The following is a 14,489-nucleotide window of genomic DNA, read 5'->3' as shown; positions in this document are numbered from 1 at the left end:
CGTGGGCCTTCTGCAGCGCCAAGGCCCCGTCTGAGTTGGGGAGACCCACCTCCACGGCTCACTGACCCCCGGCCGTGGCCTCCCTCAGCCACCCCAGCTGCAGTTTTCACGGCTGGACGATTCTGAGCTCCGAGACCCGTGAGTCCGAAGAAAACGACTGTCTGCACCTTCTCAGCAAACGTCTTAGAGCAACTTAAGGACCTGAGGCTGCGCTTGCAGGGATAGGGTGCTAGGGCTGCCAAAGGGGCGCCCTTTGTACGCAGAGGCCCCCAGAACCTCCGAGGGGCGGGGGCGCAGGGCGCCGGGAGCCGGGACGGGCTTGGGGGCTTGATGGGAGGAGATGCCCCGATTCACCGTGAGGAGACTGAGGGGTGCTGCCTGGGGCCACACGACCTGGAGGGCAGGCCTGACCCCGCATCCATGCACAGCCAGGCCCGCCATGGAGGGTGGGTGGCCCGGAGCCCCCTCCAAGCCTCACCTCCTGTGGGTGTTCATTCAAAAGACCCCCGACGCAGCACCTCCCGCACCAGGGCTGGCCCGGGCCCCCTGCACATCCACACGCTGACCCCGGGCCCCACGGATCCGGGGGCGGTGGCCCCGGGGGTCCAGGGGTCTGCTTGTCCCCCAGTCTCCACCTTTCGGGAAACCTGGAAAGGTCAGCTGCTTCCTAGACGGTCGGGGAGGCAGCGGCCCCACCTCAGAGGCCCTTCCGCTCCCGGAAAGGTCAGCTGCTTCCTAGACGGTCGGGGAGGCAGCGGCCCCACCTCAGAGGCCCTTCCGCTCCTGGAGCAGTGAGGCAGGTGGCAGGTGAGGAGCTGGCACACCCGCACACTTGCCAGGTGTGACGACAGACCCCTCGCTTCCATGCTGCACGTGCGTGAACAAGCACGGCCGACGCTCAGACAAGTGCGCAGCTGCGGCTTCAACGACTGGGGACCCGGGGGCGCCCGCTGCAGCCCAGCCCAGCGCTCCTCGTGGGCGGCCCTGCTTGGGACGGGCCCCCAGGCCTGCAAGGGGAGGCTGCAGGCAGGGCCCCCTGCCTGAACTCCCGCCAACACAAGAGGCCTCCGAGACCTCTGATGGGCTGCCTGGGTGCAGCTGGGGGCCCGCGTCTCCACTTGACAGCCCCGCCCTCAGAATGTGCCCCCGGAGGCCTGGCTTGTCCCTACCCGGCCTCCCTGCCGGCGGTGGGACCAGGGCGTCTGTGTCTCATCTCGCAGCAGCTACACCTCATTGGCCTCTTAAGGACGTTGCTGAAACAGCCCATCTGACTTCTCCAGCGGAGGCTGCAAGGGCAGGAAGGGGTGGGTTTTCCTCTAGACTAATTCCTGAGGGGCCGTGGCCCCCACTTCTCTGCCATGGATGCCGGAGAGAACTCCAGATCCTTCCATGAGACCCCAGACCTCCCTGACATAACGTCCCCCAGCATCGAGGCGGGAATTTTGGCCAGGAGCCATAGCCCACCCCAGTCCTCCGCTGTCTACGTCAATGTCACGAGGAAGAGCCCGGATGAGGGGTGAAAATTGGCTGGCGGAGTCCAACACTGTGCGGGCCCAGCGTACGGAGCACCAGAGCCGTCCCCGTGGCCCCGGCCGGGCAGCCCCGCTCCCCTGGCCCACACCATCCCAGCCTGTGCTTAATGAGTTTTCCTTTGGGAAAGGAATCTCAGAGCAAACAGCCCCAAAGCCACTTTGCCGCCCTCTGCCTCCCAGCCTGCAGGAGACCAGCCTGAGGAGCCCAGAGTCCACAACTGTCCCTCTCGGTGGGATCCAGGAGGGACAGAGGCACCCTCAGGGGCTCTCGGGGTCTGTGCTCCGAACAGCCACCATGCCTGCCTGGGGGGTGAGGGGACGGCCTGGACGAGGCCCACGGCCCCTCCCCAATCCTTCTGCTTTAAAGGCCCTTCGTTCCGAGGCCCTTCTGTGGGTTCTAACCTTCCCCCCAGCCTGGAGCTGGGAGTACATGGCCCAGAAACAGGACAACTTCACCGGCAATGTCGTGTGGGCTGACCGGCCTGGAGGGAGTTCTGTCCAGCCTCTCGGGCCGCTGGGCACTCAGTGACCGTGTGATGGGTCTGAGCAGCCCGGGGACAGACTGATCCGGCCGCAGAGCAGGGAGGTTCTGGAGGAGGCGGGGCTGGCAGCCTGTGTGTCCGTCCTGTCATCGCGCGTGTGGGGTGCACCCCGCCCCAGTGTGCTCTGCTGCCTGAGGCCTCCGCACCCCCCGCACAGCCAGCGCCGCGCACCTACCGTGGTGGTCTTTATCCGCCCGCCGGGCTGCGTGCACGTCCAGCCTGACCGGTTGATCAACAAGTCACAGCCTTCCCCCTCCAGACAAGGGAGCATGTCACACCACTGCTTTGTTTTGATGATTCGTGCTGTGGAGAGAAGAGAGAGCTGTCAGCGCTGGCCTGGGGCTTGAGCCGTACCTACGCAGCCCAATTCCCGGCACCGGAATTCAGGGACGGGACGGTCCAGTGGGCAGCGCCTGGTGTCAATCAGGGTGGCCTGGCCAGACTGCTGCCCCCTCCCTGGCCTCGCAGTCAATCGCTCACTGCCCACCACCAGCTCTGCCATCGGCCACTCAGTAAGTAGTGACTGAGGGCGCTGGGGACAGTTTCAAGAACCTCCCTTCCTGGAGGCAACAATGTACTTCTCTCCTTTGTCTGGAATCTGCGTGGGAGCCAGGAAAGACAGCAGTGGGCGGGGGTGGGGGTAGGTCTCCCGGTCAGGACCCCCCCTCAGATGCAGTGGGGACTGCCCGACTGCAGGCCGCAATCCTGGGGCCTGGGTGGGGGGGAGGGTGGGGACTCCTGGCAGATCGTACGGAGGCCACGGCCCTCCAGGGGCCTCATCCACAAAGGGGACCCCTCCCCCCGAGGACGTCCCAGGGCTGGTGACATCAGGACTCGAGTCCTTGTCACTGTCAGATGGGGTGGGGAAGGTAGACCCCGTGGCCGCTAAGCACTGATGACTCCAAACCCACGCTTCCAGGCAGAAGCGGGCTGCGTCTCTCTCTTCCTGGGAAACCCACCACCTTTCTGTGGCAGTGGCGGGAGGGCCTGGGAACCCATATGTGACGGAGACCCTGGAAGGAGGGACTCTGTGATGGAGAGAACACCGACTGTATGCATGGAACTGTTCACGGAACCTGGGAACTACGGGTCGTTTTGAATTAGGACAGGGTGATGCGCGTCCTTTTAAAGCAGGTTCGACTGCTCTGGTGGCTGCAGCGGCCCACATGGCCCCACCCTGCTCTTCCTGCATCTTGAAATTCTTAGTAACTTTTAAAGGGTCCCAGCGTTTCCACTTTGCATGCGGGCCGCCAATCACGCCACCAGTCCTGCAGGCAGTGACTGTCCCTACAAAGGCGATAGGGGACCTGAGAGGGGCCTCAGCCTGTGGGGGCCTGGGCCTTGGGGCCCCTGCAGGGGAGGGTGACTCGGTGAGTCTTAACAAAGGGTGGGCTGGGAGGTGGGCTGGAAAACAGACAAGGATGGCATCCCAGGTGACCCCTTGCTGCCAATTCTGACAAAGCAGCGGGAGCTGCCTGAGCACAGCGGGGAGTGTCCTGGGATCGACGGGCAGGCAGAGGGCCCGTGGGTAGTGTGCTGCCCACCTGGACCCACACCAAGCATCTCTCTACCCACAGCCAGCTGGTCATCCTGAGACCGGCTCCTTTCTAGGCCGAGCTATGGACGGAGCTGTGACCCCCGCCCCCTGCAGTCGCAGGATGAAGTCCTGACCCCAGAGTGGCTGGACTTGGAAACAGGGCCTTTACAGAAGTACCTGAGGTTAAATGAGGTCATAAGGGTGGGGCCTCACCTCACAGCATTGGTGCCCTTATAGGAACTGACCTCAGAGAGCTCAGCCTCTCCCACGTAGGATGCAGTGCAGGCGGCGGTCTGTGGGCCAGGAGGGGGTCCCCACCAGTCAACCGCACCTGCATCGCAACCTCCTTGCCTCTGGACTTCGAGAAAATGAATTTCTGCTGTTCGAGACCTACAGCCTATGGTGCTTTGTGACCGCAGCCTGAGCTAAGACGGCCCGGGAGACCTCACGGTGCGGAAATGCCCCGCAGCCAACTGAAGTCAGAGCGGAAAAACACTCCAGCTGAGCGTCAGCGTGGTTCCCACGGAAGAGGAGACGCAGCTCTGCTCTCATGGCAGGTGTGGGGGACGGGCCATCTCGCTGCCCAGAAACGTCTCTAGGCCACGGCAGGCCCGGCTCCAGCCGTGCCTTGCGCTCCACGTGGCCCTGCCAGGACCCGCGGGCCACAGGCGGCTGCATTCCCCAGCACATCCCCTCAGGACTCTTTTCCTCATCTGCTCATCGTTCCGGCAGAAGTCCCCGCAGCAGCCCCGCCGTCCCTGGTGCACCATTTTGGTGACAGTAAATGACAACACAAAAACCTCGTCGCACACCAACAAATGCAAACCGTAAACCCATGAGGCAGCGACAGGATTGAAATACACACCCCGCCAAGCCCCGGAAACCCTGTGTGCGTGGTTTAGAGACGGTCGTGACGAATTAAAGAAAGAAGGGAGGGTTTCTCTGGGGTCATCCAGGACAGACGGCGTGGGAAGAGGCTCAACAGTGGCTAAAAAAAATCTGGACCTGTGCTCCTGTCTGTCTCCTGGGCTGCACCCAGGGAAATGCTGTCAGCGTACTGTGCCTGTCACCACGGGGCGGGGGGACCCAGACCCCAGCTGTGCCCAGGGAGCAGAGCCAAGAGCAGGAACGTGGCCTTCTCAGGTGACAGACCTGCCCTCAGATGCAAGAGGGAAATGCAGTTCTGGAGGCAGGGAGGCTGAGGCGAGGCCCCATACAGAGAGACTGAAGCCCAGAAGGGCACTGGCCCAGACCAGCGGGGCAGGGCAGCATGGGCCACGTCAGAGGCCTGGTTCTGATACCCACGCTTCCCTGGCTGGCCTGCAGGACAAGACAGCAGAGGAGGGAAGGGTTCAATCCTGCACTGCCGTGCCAGCAGAGGACCTCGAGCCAGCAGTGCTTCCCGTGGCTCTGTCCTCCCCGGGAAGCTTGGTGACCGAGGGGACAGAGAAGAAGCTGCAAGTGGAGTACCTGGCCCAGGGGTTGGCCCGTCCATGTGTAAAACACACACCCTTCATGGTCAGGTGAGGAAATAAGCCACTCTTGGCCACCGACCATGGGGCTGGAGACGGGAGACGGACACTGGAGAGACCGAGCCAGGCTCCAAGCAAGCAGGGGGCTGGGATGCCGGCGGGTCTCCTGAGGCTCCGCCCCCGGCCGCAGCTCAGCTGGGCTCCAGGCCCTTGGTCGAGGACACGGGCCCTGTTCCTTCCCCTTCCCCAGAGCACAGGGCGTCACCAAGCCTTCATCCCCTCTGCTCTGTCCCACACGCAGTACTAAGAGGCGGGCGACGGCGGTGGGGGAACACGCACCCCCCATTCTCCTGGGGGGAGCCCCACAAACATAACGGGACAACATCTGAGGGTCGGTCAGGAAGAGGGAGGAGAGCTTGAGGGGCGTAGGTCCCACAGAGCCTGGCCACACACGTTCACACACACGTACACACGTGTGCACATGCACAGGAATGCAGAGGTCACACATGCCACGTGCAGACACATGCACACACGTAAACACCCACAAAGGCATGCACACCACACCCACATGTGTGAAACAGCGCACACGTATACACCACGGACATACACACAGATATGTGCACACGTTCACAGGCACGCTCACTGCCATACTTGTGGGACCACTTCATGGGCTGGCCTGGCGCACAGCAGTCGTGTGGGTGTGTCTGCAAAACAAACAGGCAGACCTGCTGCCTGGCCCCCGCCCTGTCCCCACCTGGTGCGGTGGCCCGGGTGTGCGGGTGCCGGCCCTGCGGAGGGCACTGGCCGGCCAGGCTGATCACTCAGCGCCTTTCGTTGGCCGCGGGAGCTCGGCTCACTCAGCCCCAGCCCACTTCCTGCTGCGGGCGGACGGAGGCGCAGGGCTGGGCCACCACGTCCCAGGGACAAAGGGGCCTTTCGTGCCCACACGTCACCACCTCCTCTCCCCTGGCCCCAGCGTCGTGGCAGCTCCCAGCGGGGGAGGGCATCGCCCAGGGCTGGGGGTGCTGAGGGGGCAGAGGGATGGCGGCTGACGGATGTGGACAGCGGTCCAGCCTGTTCCTGTGTCACAACCACGGGGCCCTCGGTCCGTGCAGGCCAGGGGCGTGGATCTCCCGCTGGCCACGCGCCCAGTGCCTGTCCCGGGCCTCGGGGCCCAGCATGGACCAGCTCTGCAAGCTCGAGCCTTTGAGAGGAAGTGGAAGCCCTGGGACCCGGCCTGGCCCACACGCCTCTCCCTCCGCCTCGCACACACACACACCCACACGCACACACATCCACCGTGTGCAAGTGTGTACGTCGGCCTGCAGGGTCCCCATCTCTCCAGCGGCCAGTGCTGGGGCCTTGGGATGGAGAGGCTGGGTCCCTTCTCTCCGAATCCCCCTCTGCGAGGACACCCGGGTGATTCCAGGTCCAGAGGGGCTCATTCCCGGCTGCCGCCCCCCAAGGAAGCCGCCCCTGCAGCCCAGCTGCTCGTGACGGACGGACAGGCCTCTCGGGACACAGAGGGCGCCGGGCCAAGCTCTTAGGCAGGCAGGGGCCTGGTGGCTGGGAGAGGAGCAGGGCAGGGCCCAGGGCATCCAGGGGACTGAGAAGCGGGGGGCCCGGCAGGGGTGCAGGTCCTGGACACGACCAGACTGCTTCAGGTGGGTCTGGGTCAATCGACTGAAGGGCCAACTTGCCAAAACTGTGGGGCAAACTGTCCCTGGAGTCGAAGACACATCCTGGCAGCTTCAGGGTGACAAGGGCCACAGAGGGGGCTATGGGGACACAGCCAAGAGGAGACGGAGTGATGTGCATTCAGGGGACAGGACAGCTCTTCCCAGGTGAGCAGGGCGGCGCTGCAGCCCACGAAGAACCCACGAGGACCCTCAGGACAGGTGCGCTCACCAGGGGTCCTAACAGGGACATAGCTCATCTGCCTTGGGGCCCTGCCTGGGGGACCAGCTTCTTCCTCCTTAAGAGACAGAAGGAGCCCGGCCCCTGTGGTCCCCACTCTGAAAACCAGCCGCCTGGCATCAGAGGGATTCCAGGCTAAATTCACTCAGATCTGACAGCCAGCGGAGGGAGGGGCCTTCGGTTGAGCTCACTTACACCCCAAAAAGCTAATGGTGCTTTACATGTGCAATTTCTCAGGAGCCTGCAAAACCTTCAGAGCTGGTCTCCAACAGCGGAGACCAGCAGCATCTGTCTCCGGAAGGCCCATGATACAAAGCTGTTTTTCTTATCTGCTCACACTTCCTGAGCCCTTGCCCTCACCAGGCCCCGTGAGGGCCTCTGGCTGGCTTAGCCCTGGAGCTGCAGTGTCCACCCTCCAGGGCCAATGCTCTGGAATTTTCCATCTCGGGAAAAAGATGACCCACGTGAGGCAGGGAAAACGTGGGAAGGGCCAGGATGGAAGGCAGAAGCTGGAGGGCCTCAGAGTTCAGACTTGCCCTGTTCAAAGGGGACACTTAGCGCTGTGGCTTCTCCCCGGTGCTCTCCTCGACGGGGCTAAGCACCCCTATTTGATTCCTTTCAACCTTCCTGATCAGCATCCCGAGGAGGTACAGAAGGTCTGAGTGGACCCCAGTTCAATCAGCTCACCAGCCACGGGAGCCTCCTACGGCCGAGAGCCTGTGTGCCCAGCCGTTGATCCTGTGTGTGTGTGTGTGTACATGTGTGCGTGTGTGTGCACACACCTGTATGTTGTGTGCGCAGGTGCACGCACAAGTATTTGTGTGTGGGTATGTCCCCGTGTGACGTCTGAAATTCTGTTCTAGTGACTGAACTGCACATATGTGGGGACCCTGCCGCCAGCAACACCCCTCTCCCCACCGTGGTGCCCATGACGCCGGGACACCCTCTTTGTTTACCAGCACAAACAAGCTCCGAAGATGTGGAAGCACAGAAACACGCCCCTGCACGATGCCCTCGCCCACCCCCCCAAGCCTAAGGATGGGACAACCAGGACGACCTTGAAGCCGTCCGGGGTCTGGTGGACAGCACGCCTGCTCAGACAGCAACGGCAGCGGCCAGCGCGCTGCTCGCTTGAGTCTGGACAGATGGACGGGGATCGCGGAGACCATCTCGCTCTGCTCAACGCCTGCGCCCTTTGCTGCTCGTAAATTGCATGGGTCCCTTTGGAATAAACTGTTTCTTCATTTCCATTAACACGAGTCTGCTTACTTTACTGAACAGCTTGGAAAAATGAGTCGTCCAGAACAAAACCAGTGGGATTCCAGAAATCTCCGGCCACATTCTCAGATACAGCCATAAATGGACCTTGTCCGTCGGAGACGGGGAGGCCGCTGTCTCTGGCAGCATCTAACCCAGAGGTATCTGTCCCCAAAGTCCCCCGGATCTTGCTAGTGACAGAGGGGTGAGGCCACATCCACACCCATGAGGAGAGGGGCGGCTGGCATTTAATATAAGCATAGAGATATTAATTACACACACACACGGGAGTCAAATATAACTGGGATGTATCAAGGGTTCTGGAAGAATCTATCACATGAAGAGCTGACACAGGCCCTGAGGATGTAGTCCATTTGCTACTGCTGCAGGGAACGTTTCGAGGACCCCAGGAGGGCCCTGGGCTCCCATCTCTGTGCTCCTCAGGATGGCACGTTGAGGCCCCTCCCGGGAGCAGTTACCGGCAGAGGCAGGAAGGCCCGTGGGGCTGGGAGGTCAGAGGGCACCCTGGGTAGCCCCCGAGCTATCCTTAGAGGACCTTCCCGGCAACAGCCACTCTCAGGCCGTCCCTCCCTGGCAGCCTGGCCCCGGGGACGGGAGGAAGCAGAGGCGTAGCGCTCTGGAGGAGGGCACAGCGATGGTGGGAGGACAGGTGAGCCCACGGGATGCCCCGCCAGGCCTGGGGAGGGCCGGCAGCTGTGTGGAGATGACCCAGCACACCTGGGCCTCCCCGCCTGGCGGGCTCTGGTCTCCCCCTGACCCAACCCGGGGATCGGTGGCCTTGGGCTTGGGAGAACGCAAACAACCGGAGCATCTGCTGGGAACCCCCATGATTCCGGGAGAAATCCATTTTGCCCTTACACACCCGGGGGCAGCTTCTGCATTTCACAGACTCCCATTTGAAACGTCAATGCCCAAACACACCAGGTGAGCACACCTGGCGGGACTGAGCAGGCCAGGTGGCTCCTGGGGGCTCTGAACCAAGCTGCTGGGCCGTGCAGGCAGCTGCCGACCACCGGGACCGGCTTGCGAACCCTCACGGGGAGTCCCGTGCTCCTTTATCGAGAGACTGACTATTGGTTGTTACTTACGAGGAACCAGTTTGCCTGATCTTCACATCACACATGGGGACAAGGAAGCTCCGAGAGGTTAGGAGATTTCCACATTCACACAGCAGCCGGAAGGGGACGATGCGAGGGCTTGAGCCCGGCCAGCCTGACCAGGGTCCCCCATGCTCCCTGATTCCACGCGGCCGTGCACAGGAACGGGCTCCCAGAGGCAGCAAGAGGATACGCAGGCAGGGCCCGGCCGGCAGGAGAAACCGTGGCTCGACCAGGGAGGAGAGGAGGCCAGGGTGGCGTTTGGAGCTCGAGCCCTTGGGGTCCGAGTCCCCGTGTGCCGCTGCTCACAGCTGGGCCCTCGGGTCAGGCGCCTGCCCTCTCTGTGCCTCACTTTTCTCACCTGTGGATGGGACGAAGGCCGCTGTGTCGGGGCAGGGTAGGGGGCTGATGCAAGGACAGAGCTGATGTAAGAGCCAGTCAGAACGGCCGCGGCTGAGGGAAGCCCCCGCCCCACCACTGTTCATTCTCTCAGCATCATTATGGGCTAGGACGGCGCAAGGGATGCTGGGGCGCGAAATGCGCATGTCCCCCAGCACCAGCTGCTCTGCTGCAGGCGGGTGGCTGGCCCTGCAGTTGGTGTGGGACACAGGCCTTCGGTCCCAGCATCCTGAGCTCTGGAGGCCAGCAAGGGACAGCACAACCACACCGAGGACCAGTGCCAGGGCCACTGAGGGGACAGGGAGGTGACCCTCCCCTGGGGCAGCCCCACCCCCCAGACTCTGTTAAAGGGCCCTTGTGTAGCCGCCGCCTGCCCCGTCCTTCTCCATCTCCGGGTCCGCTAGGCCCTCCACGCTGCTCCACAGCTACACCCCCAGCTGCACGGGACCAGCTCAGGCTCCTGTGGTCCACCACGCTGTCCCGAGACGGGCATCTCTGCTGTTTGCGCTTTCCAGCTCAGCTCTGCTACCAACATGCCTTTCGTCTTCTTTTGAATTATCTTCTCAGGACATATTTCCGGGAGAGGAATTACGGGGTCAGAGGGTCTGAGCATCTCCACGGCCCTGGACGCATCCCGCCAGGCTGCCCGCCAAGTGGATCAGACCCCGACCACGGCCAATCATGTGTCCTCAGTCATCTGCCCCCAGGGGAGTTGGCACCGGGTCCCGTCCTGCAGGCGACTCTGTGACCATCAGTAGGTGGGTCAGAGGGCAGCTTTCCGACGGCCTTGGGCCTGAATAACTCTCTCCTACAGACATTTATTCTGCGCACGTTAGGCCAGTGAGCCTGCGTTCTGAGAGCTGCAGGTAGAGATGGCATTTCCTGTCCTCCCTGGAGAAGCTGCTCCGTCCCCGAGACGCCCCAGGCCGGGCTCACAGTGCTCTGGAGGGGGCGGGGTCTCGGCAGCGGCCACGGGAGACTCCAGGAGCCCTGGGTGGTGGCTTGTCCCAGCCCCTCTCTGTCCCCAGAAGCATCTGGCAGGCAGAGGATGGATGGGGTCCTGGGGCTCCCACCGTGCTGGACCCACAAGACCACCCAGCAGCATCCCAGCCCCGAAGGGCCTCCAAGCTGGCTCCAGAGGCCTGGCTGCCAGCTCTGGGCTGCTCTGGCCTGGGACCGGCTGGGTCTGCAGTCAGCAGCCCGGGGACAGGGAGCTGCTTCCCATTCTGAGCCGCAGGGGCTGTGCTCCGCCTACAGCCCCCTGCCGCCCCCCACAGGGCTTTCTAACATAGACACAGGTATACGTCTATCCACGCGTGTATTAGGAGCTTCCACGTGCTCACACATCTTGCTTGGTTCCCCATGATCAGAGCACGCTGCATGCACGTGTCTGCCCTTCCTGCGATTTCAGGGAGGGCTGTGCTGACATTCATCAGTGTAGGGTTAGCTTCATCCCCTCAACCTCCCCCCAGTGCCAGGCTGTGCCGACTGCTCTTGTAGGAACTGGGTACATAGAAGGGCCTCCAACGGTCCCAAAATATGCTTCGGGGCTTTGCCATAGCTGATTACAGCGGACAGCCGGGAAGGGGGGCCTGTGACGGCAGAGGGGCCTTGAATCACAGCAGCTCCTGGCTACCCACCTGTGTTCCGGGGGCCCCAGACGTCCCAGCTGAGAGCGTGGTGTGGATTCTCACAGCAGCCTCAGGCGGGCACAGGGCCGTGGGGAGAAGGAACACAGACCCTGAAGTCCCGGTAAGGAGCTGCCCGGGTAGAGGGGAGGGAGGGAGGGAGGGAGGGGCTCCATGCAGAGAAGCCCCCATGCAGGGCTGGCCCTGCGCACACACCTGCTCCAGCTCCCAGCTCTGAGGCCCCCTTGGTGATAGGCGGACTTCAGCCCCAGGATGGAGGGACGTAGGGTTCGTCATCTGTGGACCCTGTTGGTGAGGCTTAGTGGGCTCAGCTGGAGAAGGTGTGAGGAGACGCAGGCCTAACAGGGCGTCCTGGGCAGCCACACGTGGCCACTGACCCTACGTCCGCACTGGTCCAGGTGATGGTTTAAAAGCTCGCTGCGCTGCGGCGCAGGGGTAGTGCACGGAAAAGGGGGTCCACGAGGATGCTGGGGGGGTGGAGCAGGTGGTCCTGGATACACAGGTGAGCGTCGGGCCAGGGGAAGGGTGCCAGGGACGAAGAGCCCTCCCTATCCCAGCTTTCCGGAACCTTCTCTGACCCTGCCCGGCTTCTGCTCCTGGTCTGGGGTGGGTGGCTTGTTATTGCTACCATGGCCCCCACTGTTCCTGGGGTCATGGGGCCTGACGCTCAGTACCGTGTGCGGGTCACGTACCTGTCCCCCCTCACTGGTTTGGTCATCGCCCCTCCCCCAACCCCACCCTCACTCAAGACGGGCAGGACAGTAAGGCCAAAACGCCAACAGGAAGAGCTGCGTCAGTACAGGGTCCCGAAGACCCCATCCCATTCCATCCTCACCAGGCCAGAGCAGGAAGGGGGGTCCCAGCCAGCAGACTAGGGACGGGCTCCGAGGGGCAGCCCCAGGCACCCCTGCACCACCCCCAAGCCAGCCGGGGCCTGACTCTGCGGTCCAGGGGTGGCCTCTGTGCCCAACCTGGCCGGGGAGCCCGGGGCTCAGGGACTTCTTGGGAGCAGCCCGCCTCCTCTCTGAGGGGGGCCACCCCAGGGGTCTGGCTCCGGGCTCCCTGAACTTCTCTGGTCTCCTTGGTCACTTGGGATGGACAGACGTCAGTGAGCCAGCCCAAACTGCAAAACCTCTGTGAGTCACACCTTCCTCCTTCGCAGGCAAGGCAGCTGTCAGTTTTCTGGAGTCTTCTCAGATGTTCTGAACACGCCGGGGCCAAGCACGGGAGGCCCCTGTCCGCCCTTGGTACCGGGATTAACCCATCAGGGAAGCGAGTGGGATGGGAGTGGGCACAGCTCAGCCGCTGGGACCCCTGAGCTCAAGGGGCCTGTCAACCTCTACCTCCCGGGCAAAGAGGGCCATGGTCACTCACTCAGGCTGCACTCACCCCAAGCCATGGGGCACGCCCAGCTCAAGGATGTGGGCCTGTTCTCAGGACCAAGGGGCAGGCGGGGAGACCCACTTTCCCTGGAGAAGCCTGGGGTCCAGTGACTCCAAGGCCATGCACGTTCCCGGGCGGGGTCTGTGATGGAGGCCAAGGCCGGGGGCCGCACCAGGCTGGCACACGTCACACTCAAGACCCGACAATTCGGGAAGAAAAGGCACATTCTCCTCCCGCTCATTCATGCCGAATCCTTTAATCACTCAGAAAAGAAAACTCTGCAAAACCCAGATGACATTTTAAAATTAGACAAAATTTTCTTTCGACAACTTCTAGACAGCATAATTTAGCGAGAACAGTCTCGATAATTATTTTTTCTTTAAATAGTTGCAGTAGATGGATTGATTTTTGAGACGGTTCCCTGATTAGTGAGGTTCATTAGCTGCCGGGGACCTGTCCCCACCAGAGCTCGAGAATGGAGACGTTTCCCTGTATGATTGGTTAGCGTCCTGCGCCCGTGGAAAACACTCCAGATTTGGGTAAGCAAATTGGATTGAGAGAGAAAAACCCCAGTTGTCATGAGCTACCTGTCTCGTTATTTCACTAGGATTAAGAAATGTAAGTAGAGGGGAAAAGGAAAACACTCCAATCATTTTTCTTGGGCAAATTCCCATGCATTGACAGAAGCTCCTCGAGAGGGTAGACAGGAGATGCAACCGGCTTTTCATTTTAATCTGAGGCAGGAAAGCATATCCCTGGTTCCGGGAGGTGGCAGGGCTCCTGGGGGGCAGCAGGGGAGCGTCACGGCCTCACTGTGTGGAGACCCTGCACATCCCTTCGTAGAGAGCTGGGACACACTTTCATTTAGGGAGGCCACTTGTGGCAGCCGGGCGCCCATGGGGGTGGGGGCTGTGTTGTGGGTCAGTCTCCCAGGAAGTGATGAGGGCCATGGTCCAGGGGCGTGCTCTTGCCTGCATGGGGGAGACGCTGGACATGACAGAGGGGCACTGAGGCTGAGAGCACCGGCTGCTTTCAGGGAAACCAGGACCCCACTAGGACGCAGACCTATCAAGCCCTCACAGAAAGTTTCACTGTGAGGCGCGTGAGATACTTAGAAAACCATCCTCTGTCCACTCATTTCTCCTGTTCACCTGCCCATCCATCCAGTCACCCACCCCTCCATTCACCTATCTACCCATCCACCCAACTATCCACCCACTCACTCATCCATCCATCCATCCATCCATCCATCCATCCATCCATCCATCCATCCACCCATCCATCCACCCATCCATCCTTCCATCCATCCACCCATCCATCCTTCCACCCACCCATCCATCCATCCACCCATCCACCCATCCATCCACCCATCCACCCATCCATCCACCCATCCATCCACCCATCCACCCATCCATCCACCCATCCATCCATCCATCCATCCATCCACCCATCCATCCACCCATCCATCCATCCATCCATCCATCCATCCATCCACCCATCCTTCCATCCATCCATCCATCCATCCATCCATCCATCCATCCATCCACCCATCCATCCACCCATCCATCCATCCTTCTATCCATCCATCCATCATCCATCCACCCATCCATCCATCCACACATCCATCCATCCATCCATCCACCCACTCACCATCCATCCATCCATCCATCCATCTATCCATCC

General features: G+C 61.9%; 1 protein-coding gene across 3 annotated transcripts in view; it reads right to left on the bottom strand.

The window, feature by feature from the left end:
• Positions 1–14,489, bottom strand: part of TAFA5 (TAFA chemokine like family member 5) — a 192,618-nt gene that overhangs the window by 28,432 nt on the left and 149,697 nt on the right. For all 3 annotated transcript variants that reach the window (XM_033405301.2, XM_012536625.3, XM_049694640.1), the window contains exon 3: positions 2,250–2,377. In XM_033405301.2, coding sequence (XP_033261192.1) covers positions 2,250–2,377 — 128 coding nt within the window. The remainder of the gene's footprint in view (positions 1–2,249; positions 2,378–14,489) is intronic.

This window comes from Orcinus orca, chromosome 11, assembly GCF_937001465.1.
Source record: "Orcinus orca chromosome 11, mOrcOrc1.1, whole genome shotgun sequence".
In the NCBI taxonomy this organism is placed as follows: domain Eukaryota; kingdom Metazoa; phylum Chordata; class Mammalia; order Artiodactyla; family Delphinidae; genus Orcinus; species Orcinus orca.
This window is presented reverse-complemented; position numbering and strand designations above follow the sequence as displayed.